This window comes from Trichomycterus rosablanca, chromosome 6 (genome assembly GCF_030014385.1).
Source record: "Trichomycterus rosablanca isolate fTriRos1 chromosome 6, fTriRos1.hap1, whole genome shotgun sequence".
Classification (NCBI taxonomy): domain Eukaryota; kingdom Metazoa; phylum Chordata; class Actinopteri; order Siluriformes; family Trichomycteridae; genus Trichomycterus; species Trichomycterus rosablanca.
Window position 1 is genome coordinate 20,012,553 of NC_085993.1, and position 23,880 is coordinate 20,036,432.

At 39.3% G+C, this 23,880-nt stretch overlaps 1 protein-coding gene across 5 annotated transcripts in view; it reads right to left on the minus strand.

Moving 5' to 3' along the window:
• Positions 1-269: 269 nt before the first annotated feature.
• foxp1b (forkhead box P1b) overlaps positions 270-23,880 on the minus strand; it is a 323,816-nt gene continuing 300,205 nt past the window's right edge. For all 5 annotated transcript variants that reach the window (XM_062997542.1, XM_062997543.1, XM_062997544.1 and 2 more), the window contains 9 exons: positions 18,338-18,425; positions 17,051-17,134; positions 12,866-13,070; positions 10,164-10,240; positions 9,342-9,443; positions 6,670-6,791; positions 5,614-5,683; positions 4,166-4,332; positions 270-597 (listed from right to left, as the gene is read on the minus strand). In XM_062997542.1, coding sequence (XP_062853612.1) covers positions 453-597; positions 4,166-4,332; positions 5,614-5,683; positions 6,670-6,791; positions 9,342-9,443; positions 10,164-10,240; positions 12,866-13,070; positions 17,051-17,134; positions 18,338-18,425 — 1,060 coding nt within the window. In that variant the 3' untranslated portion in view covers positions 270-452. The remainder of the gene's footprint in view (positions 598-4,165; positions 4,333-5,613; positions 5,684-6,669; positions 6,792-9,341; positions 9,444-10,163; positions 10,241-12,865; positions 13,071-17,050; positions 17,135-18,337; positions 18,426-23,880) is intronic.

Consider the following 23,880-nt stretch of genomic DNA (forward strand, 5'->3'; position numbering starts at 1 on the left):
CAAGTGTGCGCTCCGCTCCTCTGTAGTTTTGAAATCAGTGTTGAACAGAATCATTTAATCAGCAGTCTCTTTCTGCTTGTTTTTTATTTTATTTTTCACGTTCATGTCCCCTCCGGTCTCACCATGACCGAACAAAGAAACGTGAAAAACAAGTAGTCCCCCAGTACCAAATGGTTCCTTTACTGGACACTAGTAGAAATGATGTCCTTGGTCTCATTTTTAACCCAAAAAAGTAGAAAGAAATGAAAAATACTCCCAAATGGAATAGATTTTCTTATCTCACGTTTATCTCATGATTAATGGCACTAAGAGTAAAATGGAACATGTTTCATAGCTGTCGACAAAAGCGACTGGTGAATCCAGTCTGAATTTGCTAGGTTGGGAGTGGTCTCACAGATGATTTCAGTTTGAATTTTTTGGTCCCACTGGAGAGGACCTGAGGGAAAGCAGCCTTACAGCATGTCCTCGTTCCCGTGGTCATCCTCGTAATCTCTATGGTGGTCAAAGTCTGGACTGTGATTGACCGCTGTCACCAAGGAGAGCGGTCCTTCGTGCTCGTCCGGGTCCAGCGGCTCTTCTTTAACACTGATGTGATGCCTGTGTATGGAAAGTAAAAAAGCGAGATTATTAATATCATTTCATTTATTCACAAAAGCCTTCGTTCACAAATTTAATTACTGGCAGGTCCAAACACCATATGTCATTCTAGCTTTATTTACTTAGCACATATTTTTGTATTGATACACTGCAGTATAAAACTTGAGTACAAATAAATAAGTAGAAATATTGATTTTTATAAAAATACTTCATAATTAGATTTTATATTTGTCATCAAGGTGCTCGGCCGGTGCACTATAAATTACAATGACCCACTACCGCTGGGATCCAGGGTTGGAATCCCTGGCGGAGCTATCAGCCTGCCAGGTGTCTACATAAAAACATGATTGGCTATGTTAATGGAGAAGGGGGTTAAAGACCCCTCAATAGATTGGTGTCCTGTCCTGTGTGTGTAACTGCATTGCACCCTATTGCTTTCATGGAAACCAGACCCACCACTACCCTGACCAGTTTATAAGTGTGGTAAAACATAACAATGAAGTTAGATAACTCAATATAAACATTTAGTATTTTAAATGAAATGAGTTTTGATTCATTTAATTTAATACACAGTAAGTAAAAAACAACAGACAAGGATGTAAAAAAACAAGCTGCTCCAGCAGTCAAACAAACATGATTATACAAGCATGCAATAAAGCCTTTACGTTATTATAAAAATCTTCTGGAAAAGAAGTATATCACATGATGAATGTAGTACAGTGCAAGTTCTTGTATAATGAATTCCTGGGTGTAGTCATGGGGGTATGTGCCAGGTATCTTCAGATGGGCATAAGTGGGCATAAGGAGCAATGTAGTACACATTTTTTTTTCTTTTCCTTCATACTCCCTAATGTAAATTTACCAATTAAATTAATCCAAGTACCTTTATTTAATGAGTCTTTATAATTTTACAAATTGTACAGATTGATTTTAGGAACATTATTATTATTGACTGTAATAGAGAATTATTGAACTGCTTCTGTTGTATTCACTGCTATCTGATTAGAATGCTTTGTATTTGTATATAAGTTGAATTTATTTATAAGTTGAATAAGTTGAATTTATTTATTTAGGCAAGTTCAGGTTGACAATGTTAAAATCATGCGAGCAGTTTACAGCGCTGAAAAAAAGAACAGGGAAACGAACCGCTCTTTTAATTAAACACTAACATACACTGGTGCTTCTGATAACTTCAGGTGGCTTTCAGCTTGTTCACCACTGGGGAAACCTCAGCGCTTTATTTTCCACAACTGCCAACACCAAGGGTATTCACTCGGAATTGATAAATGAGAGAGATTAACAACGCATGACGTGGAGAGGAGAGAATGGACTCGGGCGAAAGCGAGCCGCAGAGAGAGAAAAAGAGAGAGGGCCGCCTGTCAGGCTCCCAGTGGCGTTAGATCAGCGCGTTGTGTGTTCCTCTTCCCACTCGTTAACATGCCCAACCTGCAAGGCGAGTCCCCAGAGGACGACCCTGCACGAGGTTCCGTCATTAATCAACTTCAAGCTGGCAAAAAAGGAAAAAAAGAAAAAGAAAACAGAACTCGGCCAGCCAACGGCCAGACTCACGTTTTAAATATGCACAAAATTAATGCAGCTCCTCAGCGGAGAGTCAATAAGGGAGGAAGAAAAACGCTGGCAGGGAAGTGTGAAAGAAAAGGGGGATGCGAGTCGGGTGGCGCGGAGGCTCGACACCGACGCCGGGTGATAAGAAACAGAGCCCTTACGAGAATAATAACACTGTCAGTTGTAAACAAGAGAAAAACATGAAGCCCCGGGCACACAGTCTGGGCATGGGATTCTCCATAGAGATCAAATCTGCCAAATTCTCATTGTAAAAACAGTGGAACTGTGTGCCAGAGTCAGAGCGCTAACTCGACTCGACTCGAGCGAAGAAAATAAATGAAAAGAAGAACATTAGGAACAGCTGTAGAAGAATCTTAGTTAATCAGTGTTGCGAGCAGACTGTAAACTGTGTTTCTTCAGTACGGCGCTTTTGCCAAGTGTTAATTAATGATAAACTGATCTTTTTTTCTCTCTTCTTCTTCCAGTCAGTCTTTGGTAGGAAATAAAATACAAAATATGAAGCAAAAAGCTTTGTTTAGTCAGAGCCGCTGAGGAGACACTTGAGTTAATGAAATACTAGTGAATAACACAAATAATAAATTAATTCATTCTTCTTGCTTTATCAAGTTTCTTTGTAAGTCCCATTGCTTATGGATCTTAATCTTTAGCTGCGGGGTGGACATGATATTGTTATTATGCTACTGAACTAAATGCTGCTTCTGTTTCACTAGCAGAATTGTATGTTCTTTGCATTTTAAACACTGTTAATTTCTCTGCATTTGTAGTTCGTTGGTTATTATTAGTTAATTGATTATCAATAATTTTATTTCTATTGAATTATTTTAATTATTATTATTTAATAGGGCTGAAGGCTTCGATAGAAAGGTGCCCTGTCAACGGTATTCCCAGTGGAACTGGACCCACGTTTATTTATATAAATTTGCACACACAAAAGATTTTAGGCATACCCAAATATCTACGCAAATATCCTAAAACAAAGCCTCTGTTGATTCATACATCTGTTAGATTGCTTAGGCAAATGGTGGAACAGGTTGTGTTGTGAGTATAGGGCCTTGAAATATATTTTGGATGATATTTGACTGAAAAAGCAAAGCTTAAAGAAAAGAAGCTAAAAGGCAGACAGACCTAATGCTAGTTAAAAAAAAAAAAAATCCTATTTCTTTGCTTCTACTTTTGCCTGCAGCTCCCTGCTTCCCCCTCCTTGCTTCCTATGATTAGCACATACAAAATTATTACTCTATTATTTTTATTCATCTGTGCTGAATTCCCCCTAGAAATTCCTTCCAGATATTTACACAAATGGCAGCACATTAGTGTCCGGTTCACCAACACATTGGACTGTCCTGCCTGTACAGTACATCTTTAGGTAAACCACTTAGTCGGCACTGCGATACATTAGGTGTGTTAGGAAATGTGGTTTCAGGACTGACCACAGCAAGCTTCATGGAAAACTTGGCACAGTTTAAACAGGTTTTGTTTTTATGTTCTGTACTTTTCTCCTTGTTTTTCTCTCAACAGCTTGGAGGCTTTTCGGACATGTTGTAATTCTTGTTCTGGCGTGGAAAATAGGGCAGCTCCGTCATCTTATATTCACGACTTTTGTAAATATTTAAAGGAAATGGAGGCAATTATTATGGAGTTACACGACACAGTACAGCACACATTACTGACCTGTGCTAAATTAGAGTTTATAAACTCAGTACATGAAAAAAACTGAAAAAGCAAGTGTTTTCTTTATGATACACCCCAGACTGAGAACTTTCCGAAAGGTGGAGTTTCCTTTTGAGGTCAGCATTAGGTCCTGAGCAAAATATTACAGTTTACAATTTGGATTTCCTCTATGTACTGAATGTTTCTGTGTAAACTCAGAGTTACACTCAGTCAGATTTTTAGTCATTTAAACTCCTAAACAACCTGAATAAATCGTATGCATACACAAACACAAACACACACACACAGACTGAGAGTGCAAATCACTTACATAGCTGGCAGGGGGGAGCGTCCAGGACTGCTGTCACTACCGTTGCTGTTGCCGTGGTCCATGGCCCCATTTATCTCCTCTCGGAAAGCATTGGCGAGCGAGTTAAGAGTGGGGCTTCCGATGGAAGCAGTAGTGTATAGAGGTATGTTGTTTTCTGCCATCGAAGCCTGACAAAGTATGTGCACAGTTTGAGAGTGAGAAAACAGATCTATAGTAATTTACACCACTTCACAGCGCAGCTAAAGAGTGCAGAGGATTGCGGTCAGCTTATAATCTTGCCATAAATTAATCTGACCCAATAAAGACTGTTGTACAAAGGAATTAATATAAGTGTTTACCTGCTTTTTAGTAGTGCCAAATACTATACAATTCTGAAATGTATTTATATTACATTTAAAATAGTACACACACATACACACAATTGAAGCCACCACTCCAGCAATATAAAACAGAAATGAAGTTTCCAATACGTTCTAATTTATTGTTCCTAAAATAAAAGCTCTTTTACTTTAGGACAGCTTTTTTGTTTTGATTCTTTGAAATATACAGTCTCATATATTATGGATTTGGACACCTCTGGCTGATTTTCATGTTGTATCACAACAAGTTCACCTATTTTACTTTTTTATTAAAGTCTAATATGTGCTACTACTAAGTCCTCTTTATTTACTGAACTTTACATATTATAGAAAATAAAATACACAGCTTTGAAGGTGTAATACATTCTATACAAGGCACATGTTTATTTCTGTTTTTATTTTTAATTTACGTTTTAATTCAGTAAATAATGTAGTTATGCAATAAAATGTTCAGCAACTTGTTTCCTGTAAAGGATTTTAAATTAACAAAACACAGAACGTTACACAGCATTGAAATAAAAGGTAAGAAAAGCCATCCATGACCTTTTCTGTTCTGTTTTGTCCCGTTCTACAGCAACTGAAATTTGGCAACCCTCGTGACAGGGATTTACACCACTGTTTAAAACTACTTTTGAAATTAATAAAAAAAAGGTAACTGGCTAATTAAATTAAATGTAATGTACTCAAAATATTGCTTAAAAAGTGTTAGGCTATATTTAGCATATCCAGCATAATTTAAAAGTAATAAAATGCATGAAAATAATGCAATAAAAACAGATAGAATTAAGCACCATTAGCTTTTGCAACAACACATATGTGAGTATATACACACATATGTGACCAGCAATTTCAGTTATGGGCTTTCATTAAAAGATAAGATAATGAATAAGACATTAAAAGTTATAGTTTTATGTAAAATGTGAAGCGTACTTCTAGATTTTAGTTATATATTTATGGGAATATTTCGTCCATACAGAACAATGCATTTTTTATTTTTACAAAACAAAGAGGATGGAGGCTTCAGTTGGCTGTGTATAGAATGATGTTATTAGCTATAAATTGTTTATGTATACTGAAGTATCATGTTACCTGAAAGGCAGCTGAGAGGGCAGGACCATATCCCAAACTGGTCTGAATATTTTTCACTAGAGCTGGACTTCTGTAAAATGTATTATATACACAGAGTACACATTTTAGACAAAGAGATAATATATACTTATTACTTATACTTATAATATTCACTAATAAATACTTAATTGTTAAAATGGTTTGCTATGCAAATGAGCCCTAGCAATTAAATAGCATGCAGCTACTGAAAATATCTTTATAAGTGTCTGTGATATATCACTATCACTTAATAATTCTGACTTCTCAAGAGTCTAGACAGCAATGCTCTAAAAAGCTACACAATCAATATATACAAATGTATTAGTGCACTATTTATATCTCACACAGTTTGGCTATTTATCTTACCAGGTTTGCACATCATTTATTAAACACATCAAGTCTATTAAATCATTTCACACAGCATAGAAAAACACATTGTTTAAAACAGGATTTGATGAAAGGATGAGTGGATGGCACATTGAAGCAAAGCATGCAGGGAGATGGCTGAAAAAGGGTGGGGCGGAGGGTGGTGCTTACTGTACAAGTAGCTCATCAAAGCTCTCGTCGACTGCACGCTTCCGGGGGCGACCTCGCTGTACGTGCCGGCCCCTTTTAAACTCGTCTTCATCTACGGTCCAAAAGGACCCAAAGTCATCCTCGACTCTTACAAAGCACTTGTGCAGGGAGAGATTAGTGCGCACGGCACCCTGGGAAGGGGATGAGGCACGGAGCGAGGAGGGGGAAGCAGGGAGCAGCCAGGGTGGATGCAATGATCAGACAGACAGACAGACACAGACAGACAGATGGGCAGACAGACAGAAAATGGTAAAGTGAGAAGTTGAGGGAATGCATAAGCAAGCACAAGTCACTGTGGGTCCCAGTAAGCAGCTGTAAGGGTACAGAGATGCACAGCAAAGCTAGCATGGCGGGTCAGCATGGCAGCACAGCACAAAAGATGATGATGACTTTCCATCAGTCAACACTATGATACAGGGGATCGGCTAGCCAAGCTAGGCTGGTGGAGGGGGGTGGACCTACCCGCTGATCTTTTGCGGCCTTCTCTTTTGGAACTCTAGCTCGTCAACGGTCCATACCGCCCCTTTAACGTTTTCTACTCGCACAAAACACTTGTGCAGACTAAGGTTATGCCGGACTGCATTCTACAGTAGGTATAGAAGAAAAGAAGAGCCCTATGAGTGCAAAAAGGAATAACCCAACATACAGATACACACTGAATTGTTAAATTTACATTTACATTTTCTGCATTTAGCAGACGCTCTTATCCAGAGCGACTTACAGAAGCACTTCCATAGTAAATATTACCTTTTTCACTTTCAACCATGTGCATCTAGTTACATTATTTAAAAGTTACTTATTTTCTGACACAGTTCTGACATTCACACTGTCTTATATATTCATGAAAAAACTTCCAGATATGTGTCCATATAGATCCCAACCATTGTGGAACTGCTTTCCTAGTTTTTCTCCAAATGTATTCATTTCCAATGCCCAATTACACTTACTGTGCCACTTGTCCCACCCCCATGCTCAGTGAGGAAGGTTGCAGACTACCTTTCACCCCTTCAATACATGTGAAGTCACTGGCTGTTCTGTGCACTAGCCAGCAGTGGATTCTCACAGGGAAATGGAGAGTCACAGTTTGTGTTGCGTAACTATTCGACCAGACAGTAGGAACTGTTTCCTCCAATGGACAAGATCAACTTTTGTTTGTTGACCGGCCATCCAGGCTGGTAGCACAGCTGAGACTCAAACTCAAGAGGTTAGACTGCTGTGCCACCTGAGCTCCCTTTTCTGGCATTTTTAATATTAAAAAAACATTTGTGAGGATTTCTGTATCCAACAGGCAGAACAAGTTGATTTATCTACTGTAAAAATAAAATCACCGGTAGTGTCTTGGCCTCAAAATACACTTTTGCGCATACCTAACATTGCAAAATAGACTTCTTCCTATTTATCATTTATTAAAGTCCATTATTAACCTTTCAGGTAAGAAATTTGTCTCTCAAACATTAAAATTACATGAGGACCAGTTATTAGAGAGTAAACTGTAATGGCCTTTTTAAACTCATTTCAAAACCACTTATTGGTCTATTAGATTTTTTTAGTTGTGCCTTTAGCCACAACAATGAAGGGAAACCATACACTTACAGCATTCTTTTACCCTGCTCATAATTTACCTTTTCAACAGGCCCATTTGTACGCTCCAGGGCCGATATTTACCGAATAAAGAGCTCACTGACAAATGGCTGAGCACGACAGGGTTGTCAGCATCGTGCTTTATCATTTACTTGTGGTAACAGTGGCAGATAGTTGATCATTTCCTGGCTTGATGCAAAACGGAAACTCAGACGCTTAGGCTCAATGCAAATACTGTGCAAACACCTCCCAGCCCCCTCAAAAAAAAAAATGTCAAGACATGACCACCCCACTTAAATGAACGGACATGCCTGGGCTAAGTTTATTTCTACAAAATCAATTTGGAGAATTTGAAACTAAGTGTGTGTAGTTTAAGAAAAAAACCCCAACATGACATAAAATCAGGCCAAATCACAAGTCTCTGTAATACCATTCCATTCTGGCTGATTTTTTTATGTATGTGTGTGTATTAGCTGTTAAAATTATTAAATGTTTACTGTATGTGACCTTTCCTCAGTGTGGGTTCTTGTGTGTGCGTGTCCCGGTGTGGGAATCAGTGTTTATAACTACAATGTGCCCCTATGGAAGAGCTGTCAGTGACTGCTGAAGCAGAGAGTTAAGGAGCCGAGTGCTGCAGTCACAGCCTGGATTCATCATGCTCCCATTCACATTTCTTCAGCTTTTATCTTCATCTCTTTCTGTCTTTAGTTCTGGGAGGGCTTGTTTACTGTTTACTGTAGCAGGGTTCTTACTTTGTAATAAACTAAACCAAAGTAATATACATTTAAATATAAAACAACCAGGCTGGAGCCTTTTTTGGGATTTTTTACATTAAAAAAAGAATGTACAGAACTCAGACAATTGAAAGTATTTCAGCAATCTCTTCAGCTAATATGTTTCTCCAGACAGTGAGATCATATTTATTTAATCGCTGGATCACAGCGGGTCTGGAGTTGTCCCAGAAACGCTGGGATCAAGTCAGAGCCTCACTGTTCCATTAACTCACTATCCTCCACGTCGAGGAAATTTAGAAAAGCCAATTCTTTACTGTCTTGTTTTGGGAAATGGAAGGAAATCGAAGTTCCCAAAAGAAAACCATTATAGACACAGAAAGAAGGTGCCAAATACCACAACTACCACAGTGACCATGGACACCTCAGGTCTCTAGGACACTGGTGCTGTGTGGCACCTTGTCCAGTAAGTGTTAAAATTTAATGCAAAGAATAGATCGACTCTTTTGTGAGGGGGAGAAGAGATGATCTAGGGTGCATGTGAAGGCAGGATTGGCCAATTGTGGGCTTTTAGTTTGTATCTAAAACTACTGAAACTAAACTATATAAATACTAAAAACTAGTAGAATGTAAGACTTAAAAGTGAAAGTTAAATTAAATTTCCCATTTAAAAAAAAGTGTATTTGCAATGACCATCTCCTAATTAGTATTTGTAAAATATTCACTGACAAATGTGCAGCATTTAAGGTTCAACATAATAAAACAGTCAGTTATGGACATTTGGTTAAGCTAGGAAGAGCTGGCAAAAAAACGAGAGATTACCTTCCATGTAGCTGCATTCCGCCTGAAATATGCAAACATTCGCGTAAACCAGTTGTATATCTCGTTTAGTGTTAACTGCCTCTCTGGTGACTCCAGTATTCCCTGGAAATAGATCACACACACACACACACACACACACAAACACACACACTGATAAGCAACTATTCATTTTCCGCTTCCGTTTTAAACCATGGCTTGAACAAAAGGAGATGGGACTTGCATGTCCGGGCTTCATTCTCTTTAATGGAGCATGTAAAACAGCTTGTGCCGATCCGCTCCAAGCTACTTTGTTTACTAAATGCGATGTGTGCGCCCTTATTCAAATGCTCCGATTTAAATACATCCTTTTCCGCTAAGCAGCCAGAACAAGCCAAAACTATTTTGCCGGGGCCAGATTACAGGGCACCAATTATCCTCCGGCTCAGATTAATGCTCGCGCGATGGCAGATTAGCAGGCCGGCTCCGATAATTGACTGGGCATCTTTAAAGATGTTCCGACGGCGCTGTTGTGTGAAATGAATTTTCTAATAATCACATTGGTTGTAATGCTTCATCAAAAGCAATTGTCATATATGAGTCCCTCCTCCCCCACTCCCTGCTCTCAGATGAGCACCTTTGCACTAATTTGCAGGGGATTAATCTTGTGTTGCAGGTCTTAATTGTGTTTGAAATGAAACAGGGTGGGCTGGGACAAAAAAAGGGAAGGCAAAAATCGTACACAAGCAGTTTGTTTCCATGCCAAATGTGTACGACATTTAAACGCGTGAATGGAGCGGGGCTGGATTAAATCAGGGATAGATGAGCGAGCATGCTTGGGCTTACCTGCCGTATTAACGATGCATATGTGAAGGGAGGACGCACATCTGTATTCATGTAGAACTCCATGTTTTGGCCGATATCTGTTAATAAAGAACATAACATTTTCATACATCCACCACTGTTGACACTTAATAAATACAAAGATGAACCTCCTCACACCACACTGTGTATACTCTAGAGACTAATGTGTGTGAGTGAAATTTCCAGTTACTCACACAGTACATCAACCCAACTGGCAACAACAACAACAACAACAACTATGGAACGGTCAGTCACTTCAGTCCCATTTGTGTCCATTCTGATATTTAATGTGAATAACAACTGAAGCTCTTGACTCATGAATAATTACATGGAAGAGAAGGTGGACAAGTGTTCCCAATAAAGTGGATGGTGCAAATTCCCTGCAACTCACAAGCTTTTGATTGAAAACATACAGTAAAGCTTCTGAAATAATAATTAAACAATAATCAAATTGCCAGAAATGTTGTATATATATATATATATATATATATATATATATATATATATATATATATATATATATATATATATATTTACAGTGTATCACAAAAGTGAGTACACCCCTCACATTTCTGCAAATATTTTATTATATCTTTTCATGGGACAACACTATAGAAATGAAACTTGGATATAACTTAGAGTAGTCAGTGTACAGCTTGTATAGCAGTGTAGATTTACTGTCTTCTGAAAATAACTCAACACACAGCCATTAATGTCTAAATAGCTGGCAACATAAGTGAGTACACCCCACAGTGAACATGTCCAAATTGTGCCCAAATGTGTCGTTGTCCCTCCCTGGTGTCATGTGTCAAGGTCCCAGGTGTAAATGGGGAGCAGGGCTGTTAAATTTGGTGTTTTGGGTACAATTCTCTCATACTGGCCACTGGATATTCAACATGGCACCTCATGGCAAAGAACTCTCTGAGGATGTGAGAAATAGAATTGTTGCTCTCCACAAAGATGGCCTGGGCTATAAGGAGATTGCTAACACCCTGAAACTGAGCTACAGCATGGTGGCCAAGGTCATACAGCGGTTTTCCAGGACAGGTTCCACTCGGAACAGGCTTCGCCAGGGTCGACCAAAGAAGTTGAGTCCACGTGTTCGGCGTCATATCCAGAGGTTGGCTTTAAAAAATAGACACATGAGTGCTGCCAGCATTGCTGCAGAGGTTGAAGACGTGGGAGGTCATCCTGTCAGTGCTCAGACCATACGCCGCACACTGCATCAACTCGGTCTGCATGGTCGTCATCCCAGAAGGAAGCTGACGCACAAGAAAGCCCGCAAACAGTTTGCTGAAGACAAGCAGTCCAAGAACATGGATTACTGGAATGCCCTGTGGTCTGACGAGACCAAGATAAACTTGTTTGGCTCAGATGGTGTCCAGCATGTGTGGCGGCGCCCTGGTGAGAAGTACCAAGACAACTGTATCTTGCCTACAGTCAAGCATGGTGGTGGTAGCATCATGGTCTTGGGCTGCATGAGTGTTGCTGGCACTGGGGAGCTGCAGTTCATTGAGGGAAACATGAATTCCAACATGTACTGTGACATTCTGAAACAGAGCATGATCCCCTCCCTTCGAAAACTGGGCCTCATGGCAGTTTTCCAACAGGATAACGACCCCAAACACAACCTCCAAGATGACAACTGCCTTGCTGAGGAAGCTGAAGGTAAAGGTGATGGACTAAACCCAATTGAGCACCTGTGGCGCATCCTCAAGTGGAAGGTGGAGGAGTTCAAGGTGTCTAACATCCACCAGCTCCGTGATGTCATCATGGAGGAGTGGAAGAGGATTCCAGTAGCAACCTGTGCAGCTCTGGTGAATTCCATGTCCAGGAGGGTTAAGGTAGTGCTGGATAATAATGGTGGTCACACAAAATATTGACACTTTGGGCACAATTTGGACATGTTCACTGTGGGGTGTACTCACTTATGTTGCCAGCCATTTAGACATTAATGGCTGTGTGTTGAGTTATTTTCAGAAGACAGTAAATCTACACTGCTATACAAGTTGTACACTGACTACTCTAAGTTATATCCAAGTTTCATGTCTATAGTGTTGTCCCATGAAAAGATATAATAAAATATTTGCAGAAATGTGAGGGGTGTACTCACTTTTGTGATACACTGTATACACACGTGAGTAATAAAATAATACATGTATACAAATAAATTTAAATAAATGAACACCACTTAATTTTAAGTTTGTAATGAATATGCTCACTGTCATTTAGTAAAGCATAAGTGATAAGTCCACCACTGATGAGATCTGGTTTTCAATCTTAATGGTGCTATCAGCCCATCAGGGAGAAACACAGACATGATTAGCTATGTCTAAAAGGAATGGTGGTGGTGGCCTAGATGGGACAGTGGCAGCCTAGTAGGTAGAGCTTTGGGCTATCAACTGAAAGGTTGAGAGTTCGAATCCCAGCTCTGCCATGCAGCCACTGTTGGGCCTTAGAGCAAGGTCCTTAACCTTCTCAGCTCCAGGGGCGCCACACAATGGCTGACCCTGCGCTCTGACCCCAGATTCCAAACAAGCTGGGATAAGCGAAGAAAGAATTTCTGTACATGTATATATGTATAGGTCCTGGGTATTCCTGACTTGGAACTGGACCCACCATGACCCTGACCAGAATAAAGTGGCTAAATTAAATAAAATGAAAAAACAGTGTGCAACATCTACCTGGCGATATGGGCATGCTGTACTTGTCGGAGTAGCGTCTGCGAATGGGTCCGACGCTGTGCAGGCTGGTGGGGGTGATGACCGAATGGGTCTGGGAGAGTGGTGTGAGTGGGGCCGTGGGCGTCGTCGGGGTCTGAGGCAGGTTCAGTGGTGGTGATGACTCGGGGGCCATCTTAGACAGCGTGGCGTTGGAAACCAGGTTTAGCTGCGAAGCACAAAAGGAAAGATGCGTTAATCACTGCCTGGATGTGTGCGGTACGATCCATGCCAGCATGTTGCTGCTAATTGAGAACACACCCACCGATCGACCTCAAGAGAGCTGACGTGCACGGGCAATGTGCCAGCTTACGAATGTCGGTAGAGATGCCACTCATGCCATTCTCTTGATCTTACCTGGAGCTATTAAGAAACGTCTTTTCTGTCATTGCTTTTGTTAGACTCGTTCAGACTTTCTTCTCTTATGAAATTGATACAGCGTAGAGGTTTAGGAAGTATGTTTTCCAGCCCTCAGAGGCCTGTAATAAGCCTGAGATGGAGAGGCCATACTGGACTAATTACAGGCTGTATCTGTATGAGGAGGACCCTAATTAGCGGTTACTTACGGAGGTGAAACTGCATGTCTGATTGACCCTCTCAGCAGGGACGGGCATGCTAAGAGTCGAGAATTTTCTGGAGAAATCAGCTTTTATGTCTTTTATGAAGTGAAAACAATAGATTTATTGGTGGGTTGGGGGGGGGGGGGGGGGGGGGGTATTACTAATAATGATTTTAACGTAAACTAATTATGCAGTGAGCTTTAAGTGGTACAGTGCGTCTCCCCGTAGCTGTGCTGGTTTTTCTGCGCTCATCTTTTACTGGAGTGGAAAATGCAAGCCTGACCCGCTGCTCTAGCTATTAATTTGTCTGTGCGCTATGCCATGCGGCTAATGACACAAATACATATTTCCCCTCACCAAACAGTTCTAATTGCTAATTTGCCAAATGAGGCCATGGTTCCAAATTAAACATGACTTTTGTGGGGTCCGTGATGAGGTGGGGGAAAAAAACGGGTGAAAAAAGATGCGCCGTAGCCACGAACGCTTGCAGATTGTGCTAACAAATTAATGAAATGTCAGCCCTGTCAATTGCTTCCGAGGTATCAGATGTCTAATTTTGTATGATAATGGTGCTGCAGACGTTGGAGATCGAGGGCAAGGCAGGTGAAAGCCAACAGACAGTGTTTAATATGTAACCCCCTTTCTTCGCCATCAGCACACATATCTAGTTTGGCTTGCACAATTATCAAACAGCCTATTAATACTCATTAGCATCCTGATGCCCCTGTTTGATGGACATGTATATAATAAAGAAATTCAGGACTGTCACTGACAAAGCATGTGGGGCATTATTTGCATTTTTAGAGGATATGTTGATGGTTTAATTGCTTTCCCCATGGCCTCTTCTGTGCTTTTTTTCTAATTTACAATACGGTTCGTTTGGGACACTTCAAGCAGACATTAACAGGTATTTCACCACTACTGTTAATTTTCAGATTTACCATCGTTTTACTACATATATCAACTTTAACTATTTAAACACAGCATCCTAGGCTGTGTACTTATAAATCAGCGAGCCATGTTTGGGGGAGAAAAGGGTCGTATCTATGAATCCAAAGACAAGTCCCCTTAGTCAAGTATGTTGATTTGTGCATTAGAATATTGCTTCTTACAGTACTGGAACATTGCATGGCATCACAGAAAACATGAAAAGAGCAAAATACTAAAACAAGGTAGAGGAATATTTTGCCTTTTTGGCTAAGAGAGTCAATCCAGACCCTAAACATACAGCGAACAGAGCTCCAGAGTAAACTGTAGTTCATAAGAGGGACCCCAACTGTCCCTAACAATGGCTTTGCAAAAGGTACTCATGTTATTCATTTGAGGGTCTGATTATTCCCTCTCCCCAATTATAAAAAAAAAAAAAAAGTTTTATTACTGCCTAGAAATACATATTTTTGTTACATAAAGAACAAAGTCAAAAGACACTGTCTGTGAAATGATGCACACACAGCATACAATTTCTTATACTGTGTTTAATTTAAATGAATATTTTACATTACATTACATTTTCAGCATTTAGCAGATGCTTTTATCTAAAGTGACTTACAGTACTGTGACAGTATACAGTCTAAACAATTGAGGGTTAAGGGCCTTGCTCAAGGGCCCAACAGTGGCAACCTGACAGTGGTGGAGTTTGAACCAGCGACCTTCTGCTTACTAATCCAGTACCTTAACCACAAAACTACAACTGCCCTATTAGATGATAAATAGGTGATAAATATGTACAAATAAAGGATTTAACAGTTGTGTGATACTGTTGTATATTAAGAGTTAAGAGTTAATGTAATGTTTATCCAATAAGAAAGCTGTTCTGAAACACAGTTCCAGGCCTAAAGCAGATATTCTGATACAACTGTGGATTAGCTAGCTTTGCGTCATTGCTATTCCTGTTACATATGCTGAGTAGCCTTGACAAAAGACCAGACAGATGCGTTATGGCCTTCTCTTTGTTTGCCTTCCCATTTGGGTGCTTTCCAAAAGATTTTCAAAAAGAATTAAATGGTAATTGGTGATCTAATTATACTTGCTTTGACCCACCAAGCTGCTTAAAAAATAAATAAAATATGGTCTTATTTATAGACAGCAAAAAGGTCAGAATTCTACGTGGTAAACTTAGCCTAAGGTAACGTGTCCCTTGAAATCACTTATTTATCGATAAAGAATTACCTATTTGGAATTTTTAAACTTAATATATAATAATAAATGTGACTACAAAAATATTTTAATGTACTTGGACACAGCAAGTAAAAAAAAGTAAAAATAATTTAGTTTTTTTCTTGTGCAATGAAGTCGATTTTTCTTTGCAGTTTGTATATGTAAGATAAAAAGTGAGGTAAAACATTAACAAACAAAAGCAAACAATGTTATAATTACAATAATTAAAATTATTAATATTACATAATTTACTCTGCATATCTACATATGTCATTTAGTTTTGAACATTGATAAACACATAATTTATCTTTTTTATCATTAATTATTAGCCTTTTTTATTATATTTTTGACAAAAACTTGAGTTTTCTGCTTTGAAAAGAAGATTTTTTACACCAAAAAAAAACAAAAAAAACCTGCAATCGTCTCAACAATATAAGGTTTAAGCCTGATCTACATATTTAACATTTGCATAAAAAAGACTGATAAAAGGCAGCTGGTGTGTAACACACTAATACCCCCGCATTGTGTCGTTTCACCCTACTTCCCCTCACACACAGGTCCTGCATCCCTTGAGGCATGCTGTAGCATGCTAACAAAGCTATCAGTGGCCCGGACCACTTTCATACACAAAGGTCCCATGTCGGTGTGTCTGGGCTCATGCTAATCCGCGTGAGTGGGGTGTGGGAGGAACGAAACGGTACGTGTGTGTAAATCAGAGACATGTCTGCTGATACAGACTGACTCATAAGCACTATATTTTATTGTTCTATAAGTCTGCTAAAGTACATAGGTTGTTTTTTCACATTCTGTACTCATTTTATTTTACAAGACAGGCCTGATTCTATCAGGCTGAGAGTTTGAACATTCACTAAAGGTCTGTGGTAGTGGGTTAGATGGTGGTCGAGAGATGATCTGCAAAATTGCCACAACACAGAACAAAACCCACATAATAAAAACAACACAATTCATAGAAATCTAGACTAGGCACAAATCTGAACCATGACAGAATAATAAAATTTTATGTCTGGTCTGAATAACATTTTAATAAGTTCTTGGCTGAAATCTACATTTGGACTTTTGTGTTGCGGAAGTAATTCTCGTGATAGTGGATTTTGTTCCAGTCACGTGCAGACACTCAGTCTAACACTGAAACAAAGTTTCTTGACTTTGCTAACCTCACAAAATGTTTGCTATTGCACAGCTAAATGCTCATTTTAGCAATTATGTTTGTGTTATTTTTGCTGTACCTTCAGAAAAACAATTATTTAAAAAAAGAATAAAAAAACAAAACAGAAATTGCATCCTGGGTGCCTATTTACAGCTGTTCGGCATCATCCTTCTTCTTATGAAAATACACGATTATAAAAATGCAATGTTCTTTGCAATTGAATTAGATGAACAGGGGAACGAGGGACTAGGAGTAGCTACTTACTGGCTGGGGGGTGGCCTTGGGTTCAGTGGACTTGACGTGTAGGTGAGTCATCATAGCTTGCAGACGTTCTTTGTCTTTCGCTAACTGTAATTCAGAAAGAAGGAAAAAAGAAAAGACACAAGATGATGTACAAGGAGCAACGGATTCAAGTAAAAGCAGGCTTTTAAAATTTCTTTTTGTCAGCCTAACAAGAATAGGAAGCGGCCCCAGAGAGGATAAATATGTGTTGTGTAATTACACTTATTTAGCGTTTACAGAAAACTTATTTTCTTACTCATGATGAAGAAGCATAGACTTATAATTAAGAGATACAGAACATGAGTGTAAGCCTTCAACCTTGCTAGTGTTCTATAATGTTGGCCCACACAAATCAGACTAAATGTACATCCATTAACGCTTGCACCCAGGAAGAAGCTGAAACTATTATACCTCAACTGTTTTTGACACACCCACTAAATCTACTAGTTTTTCTTTTCAGGGTTTTGACTTTTTATGAGTGCCAAACCCACAGATAAATACCTGACAGTGTTTGTACTGTGGAGCAGTTTGAATAGGTTATATTGTTGAGCAAGCATAAATAAACAAACGCATACAGCATGTAATCATCCAGATGAATCGAGCAATTGTTCTCTTTATTTTCGCTTTGATGCTTTTTAGGGGGGAGGAACGGGGTGTTAGGTGCTACAGTACTTTTAAGGTTTTTACAAGGTTGTGTTTCTTGCTGGTTTGTGTTAATGTGCACTAATGGAACAGCTTCTCTTCCTTGAATCCATGCATAACTAATATCCTTATGCATATAGATTAGCTGCCATTATGACTGCTCACGCTAAAAGCACTCAATGTATATATTAATCAGTAGTTTTAGTAGTGTTTACCTGCAAAAATGCATAAAAAGTGTGTTTTTTCCCTCGGTGCATTATTAATAGCACGCTCATCGAGGAATGTTTTATTGGGGTGGCAAATAGTTGAAAGTCATAAATGACTTTAAAACCCAGTAAAATTCAAAATGTAATTATCTTCTGGACGAAGGCCCCGGGCCTCCCATATATCTTTGGCTGGCCGTCATGCATACATAACACATTTTTAATGACTGGTTACTCACAAATGTACAAAATAATTTCATTTTTGTTCCTCACGTTTCCCCTCCCCGTATCTCTCAGGCACTGGTCAGAGAGAATGAGGGATGACGGGTGGAGGGATGGGGGGGGGTGGGGGTGGGTGGGTGATGAAGATGAGCAGAAAGAAGAAATGAGTGAAAAGAGTAATGACAGAGAAAAGGCAAGATACCTGCAGTTCCAGCTGCTGAACCACTTGCATCTGTACTCGGCACTGGGCCGTACTCCTGTCGTCTAACGCGTGCTCATTATTCAGATGTCTAGAGAGAGAGGGGGAAAAAGAAAGAGACAGGCGACACATTTGAAACATTTGATAAAACTTTATGGGAAAATATTGAATTACATTATCTGCATGTTCAGGGGTGCAGTCATTTCTTTCTCTATATTTGAAAATTGAAAATGGACCCAGGGACATGCATGGTTAAATGAAAAGTAAATAAAGTTGTGTCCACAGTAAGAAAAAACACATTCACACATTCTCTGCAGAAAAATGAGAGAGCTCTAAATGTATCTTGAAAAATCTGTTGTATTTCATGGAATACCTACAATGGTGGACAAAATAACAGAAACCAATAACCACATATTAAAATATAGAACCTAACTGGGAGTTGAGCCAGTCTTTACACCTTGAATCCTCCACAAAATGATCTAATAAAAAATTCAGAATTATTTATTATGACCCATCCAAAAAGAAATCTTATGGAGCAATGAAGAAGCTAGAGAGCTATGTTCCAGTCTAAAATTCAGACTTTTCCATGGTGATTGGGGATTGTGAACGTCACCATGGGTTTTATCAAAGCAGAATAGGTATTTTTAGTATAACTGCATTATTATCCTGGATTGAAAATATAATCAGAATAGAGTGCTTGTATCATAGAGTATTTCATGTATTCTTTATGGATCCCTTACAGTATTTAAAGTTGACAGTATACATTGTGGGTTGAAAACATCATTTGGCTTTTTTTTGAATGATTCCATTCTGATGCTGGTGGGGAAACAGTGACTCATCTAACATACTTTTTTTTTATTGCTCAGGGGTTATGTGAATAGCAGCAGTGTCTTAAAAAGAGTTGTAAAGCTAACAATGTACAGCTGGGTCATATAAGGCTGGGTCATAGAAGTGCACATTTAACACTGTGGGTGATTTTGTAGCTGGACTTTCATAGTCTCAAAGTGCCATCTATACTAGTCAGTGCGCTTCCACCTGCAACCAACACTGCTTTTTGTTGATGCTGTTTCTGAAAGTTTATCTGATACAGTTAAACTTAAACAAAAAATCGTTTTTCAGTTTTTCTAAGTGATTTACCTGCTATTAGTCTTTTAGTCTACTATTTTGACATTGCCACTTTTACTTGAAAATCTAATATGTTAAAATGCATATTGCTTTTCACAGCAGTCTTATAACTGATACATGCTGTTTATTGACAATCGCTGTAATATGTCTGATCTGTGAAGCGGTGTATGTCATAGGATTTAGTCAGTGTTTCTGTTGTTCTGTCCAGTTCTGTATAAATAGGTTATAAATAATTCAGATACAAACTAGGTTAAAACATGGACGTTTAATCCTGCTGACATGTACTTGTGTGAAAAATATTTCCCTTTTAACACAGAATCTTATTTTCTCTCTCTTTTTCCAGTTAATTATACCATTTCAGATTAAGAAGCCCCAAATGAAGCCAGAAAAAAGCCAAAGGACAACAAGGAGAAAAGAGATGGAATCTGTCATAAACTTGAATTATGATAATAATTATGCACGATTCTTTATACCAGCAGGATCTTCTTCTTCTCCAGACATTCCCTTCACCTCAGCCCACCCCACTACATTTATAACTAATCTAAATAAGTAGCTGGCCCAACCAAGTCTTTCTCCTTTTCTCTTTTTTTGTGTGTGGTAATTTATATAAAATGGGCGAGATAAGGTTTTTGCCAGTGAAGGAAATATGATTGGAGGATTTTTATCAGGCTCCGCATGAATTACGCGTTTGGAAAATGCTTATGCAGGGGCATTTCATTAATCATTTAATCATAAGCCGTGCAGGATGTTTGAACTGATTTCACAAATACCCTTTCATTTCGCCACTTCATTATGGCCACTAATGGATCCAATATATTATATATATCCTAAATTATATCACATCACCATTGACCATGTAGGTCACTGTCACCATTCGGGGGCTGGTGGGGCTGAACTGCAGAGATGCAGTGGAAAAGAGAGCCACAAATTAGACGCCAGGCCGTGTCTTTTTTTCCAGGTCTTGCAGGAATGGCACCCACACCAGGGCAATGATGGCTTAATCAATCTAAAAGATGGCAGTGGCAAGGATGGTCATAGCGCTCCTGCAAATGTGTATATTGTTCAGAGGTGAAACAAGATAAAGAGATGTTTGTGTGTGTCAAGAGACATATGGGAGGATGGGTTAAGCAGAAATGATGTGTACTGTCTGATTAAAATGACAGTGGATGTGTCTCTTATTTTACACATACATGTGCGCCGCCTTTAGTATAATAGTGTACACACTTTATATTGAAACAGGTATTACTAAAACACTATAACTCATGAACAAGGTGTAAACTCTAAAAAAGGTGTCCTCAATTTAAACAGAATATGTGTTAAGAAACTTAAAATTGTACAATCCTCCTGGCACTACACAAAAGCATTCACCTCAATGACCAGGACTGAAACCTCATGCCTGTCTGGGCAGCAAAAAAGCAACAGTACAACTAATAGTGGCTGGAAGCTGTGATACTATGAGCTCTGCTTTCTGGATGGGAAGGATGTCATTCCTGTGTCCCATTTTGATCAGGCAATAGCAGCCAAGTGATGTTGGGCAGGAAGTTCCCTCCTTCAAATCTGTCAAGTTACACGGCATGAGCTGCAGCTCTTAAAGACACAGCTGGATGGCTGCATGTGTCCTGCAGGAAGCACATGTTAGCCCTAATTCTTTCAGTTTGGTGGTTGGCAAATGGCAGGGAGGACAGCAGGTTGGTTACTGGCAATGTCTGAACTGAGAAAATGAGATTAGATATGGAAGTATGGATGAGACAGCTCGTTTACCTTTTAATAATGAAAAAAATATATTTGTTAGTTTTTGTTAAATGACCACAATTAGGGTTGGGCCAAATAAACTCCTCCTATTGGTCACATTTTAGTCACGCTCTCAAGAGTGTATTACTTTAACCCAATCTTTAGGGATCTGTAGTAAAAACATGGCAGACTTTCTGGCTAACTGGCTCCGACATATGCCAAGTTCACACTACACGACTTTCTGATTTGCCGGGTCTCTGTACAGTTCACACTACACGACTGAATCTTTTGCACTCAGGAGTCTTTCAGTCGGTGTGTATTTCACACTACACGACTGATCGGTGATAGGGGGTTTCACACTACACGATCTATCACCAACTGGAATCGCAGGCGAGCTTCTCTGGTCTCCCAAATATCGTTTTGTTACGAAAACACACGCGAGATGTGACGAAAGGTTTAATGATACCACGTCCTAAAATGCACAAGTAGCGAGCGATCAAAGTTTGTGCACGTAAAAACAAAGAGAAAAAATAAATGAATCTTAGTGGATTTGGCTTGGGTTGTTGTGTAGTGAGTTGGAGGTTAATAAATATTTTTGCAATGCAACGTTGTTGTTTTGTAGTGAACGATAAGGTCAGAAATACTGTAAAACTTGTGTGTAACACGTGTGTAATATGATATAAATTATATTAAGCCCCTGTACAGCCTTTTACACTCCTCCCCTGCATTTCTTCTCACGCTGTATCTTGCGTTCTCATTGGCTGTTCGACATAGCACTCATTGCCAGTCGGGAAACACCCATTCAGATATCTGACATGCTAGATATCTCGATCCGGTCACCGAGTGCTCGGCGAGCCGGTCGGATCGAGTTGTTGGGTAGTTCACATATAGCGATTAAGAGCTGAATTTTGAACACCGAGCGAACGCCGAGTTGCTACCGAGCCAGCAAATCTAGCGTCGACCAGTCGGCGAGCGAAAATCAGGGCAAAACTCGTGTAGTGTGAACTAGGCAATAGATGGTTTATCATACTATGAATGTAAAAAAACCCAGAACAAACCCGAGTTTTACTTTGTACCCCCCAAAATTTTACCAATCACCGCATTTACTTCTATTTTTATCTGCTCTCAGCTTATCTCTTTGCAAAAAATTACATACAATTGCTTATACCCTTACATTATGGACCATGTGGCCAAGTGAAATCTATCTGATAAAACAACTTTTTTGGCAACTTAGGACCTGCAGACATCCAGGAAACATTCATCCAGAACCATAACTCAAAAAGAGAGCTGTGCAAAGACCTAGATGCCCTAGATGTGACACTTTGGAATTTGTCGTTCATAAGACGCAGGAGAGCTGTCTTCTCTGGCTTTCATCCTTTGTTACATTGAATGATTCCTCCCTCCCCCATTCTCCTTCCCTTCTAATGACATGTAGAGTAAGAGTGCATAATTAATAGGAAATGAAATATTCAAATGGCCTTTAATGCAGCTTCTTAGAAGAGGGTCTGGACAAGAGGAGGTCTGGCTGAACGGCAGAATTGACAGCAGGAGGGACTATGAGCACTGGCATGTGTCACGTCCTGGACCTCAAACGCATGACTACTTTTTTAAAGCTTCTTGGCAGGATGACAGTCTTTAATATAAATTGCCACAATAAAACACATTAAATAGACGTTGCTTAAACAGTCAGCATTTTACATGTCATTGAGACAGCCTTTCCTTTTAGTGCTGGTGTAATAATATACTGGTAGAGAGCGGTTTAGGCCACGTCGAGGGAATGGCTATCGCGACAATCACTGAGCAAACTTGTTATGACTTCCAGTGTTTACTGTTCCAATGGACACACATTTGCAAAAGCAAATATGTCCAACGGAGAAAACAGCGTAAATCACGAAGCACAAGATTTTAGAAGTGCATACTCTATGTGTGTTTAAGACAAAGAAATCATACTATTTTACGTAGATCTTTTATAAGATCTATACTTTACACTTTGGGGAGGGATGGCCTACATCAGATTGTATGTATGTTAACAGTAACTGGTTCTATAGGTAAGATTAGGTAATGTTAAAACAACAGTTCTAATGTTAACTTTGCTGAATGAAAACCAGATGCTCTTGATTCCCCTGGTTAGACCTGTTACCATTTTATAACATATCAGAACAATGTAATCGTTATAAATTCTATCCAGGGTTCAAATCTGCAGTGGAGTTACTGGCCAGTTGGTCATCTACATACACACATGACTGGTATACCTGAGAGGGGGGATGGCTAAGGACCTGCAATGGATTGGCATTATGATCCACTGCAACCCTGACCAGGATAGTAGTTTCCATTCCTTTAAAAGGAGGAAAGCATTAAAATAACCATTACTGTTAAATTCCATTGTATTTATTTTGTTTGTTTGTTTTTTCCTCTTTATCTCACCAATCTAGTCATTTCCATTTTTCTGTTGCATATTGTATCCTGTTCTGGCCACAGGGTGAAATCCTGTCACACCCTCATCCCACTCTAAAACACAGCTAACTACGTAAGAGGATTTACTATTGGTCCATGTATGGCAGGAGCTATAATCACAAAGACGGGCTAACATAGTTGTATTCACCTACAGAATGGTACATGCCTAAATGCTTGACCCCATACAGTAAGGGGTTTCTGGGCCAAATTAGAGTGTTCTCTTTCATAATAACTAT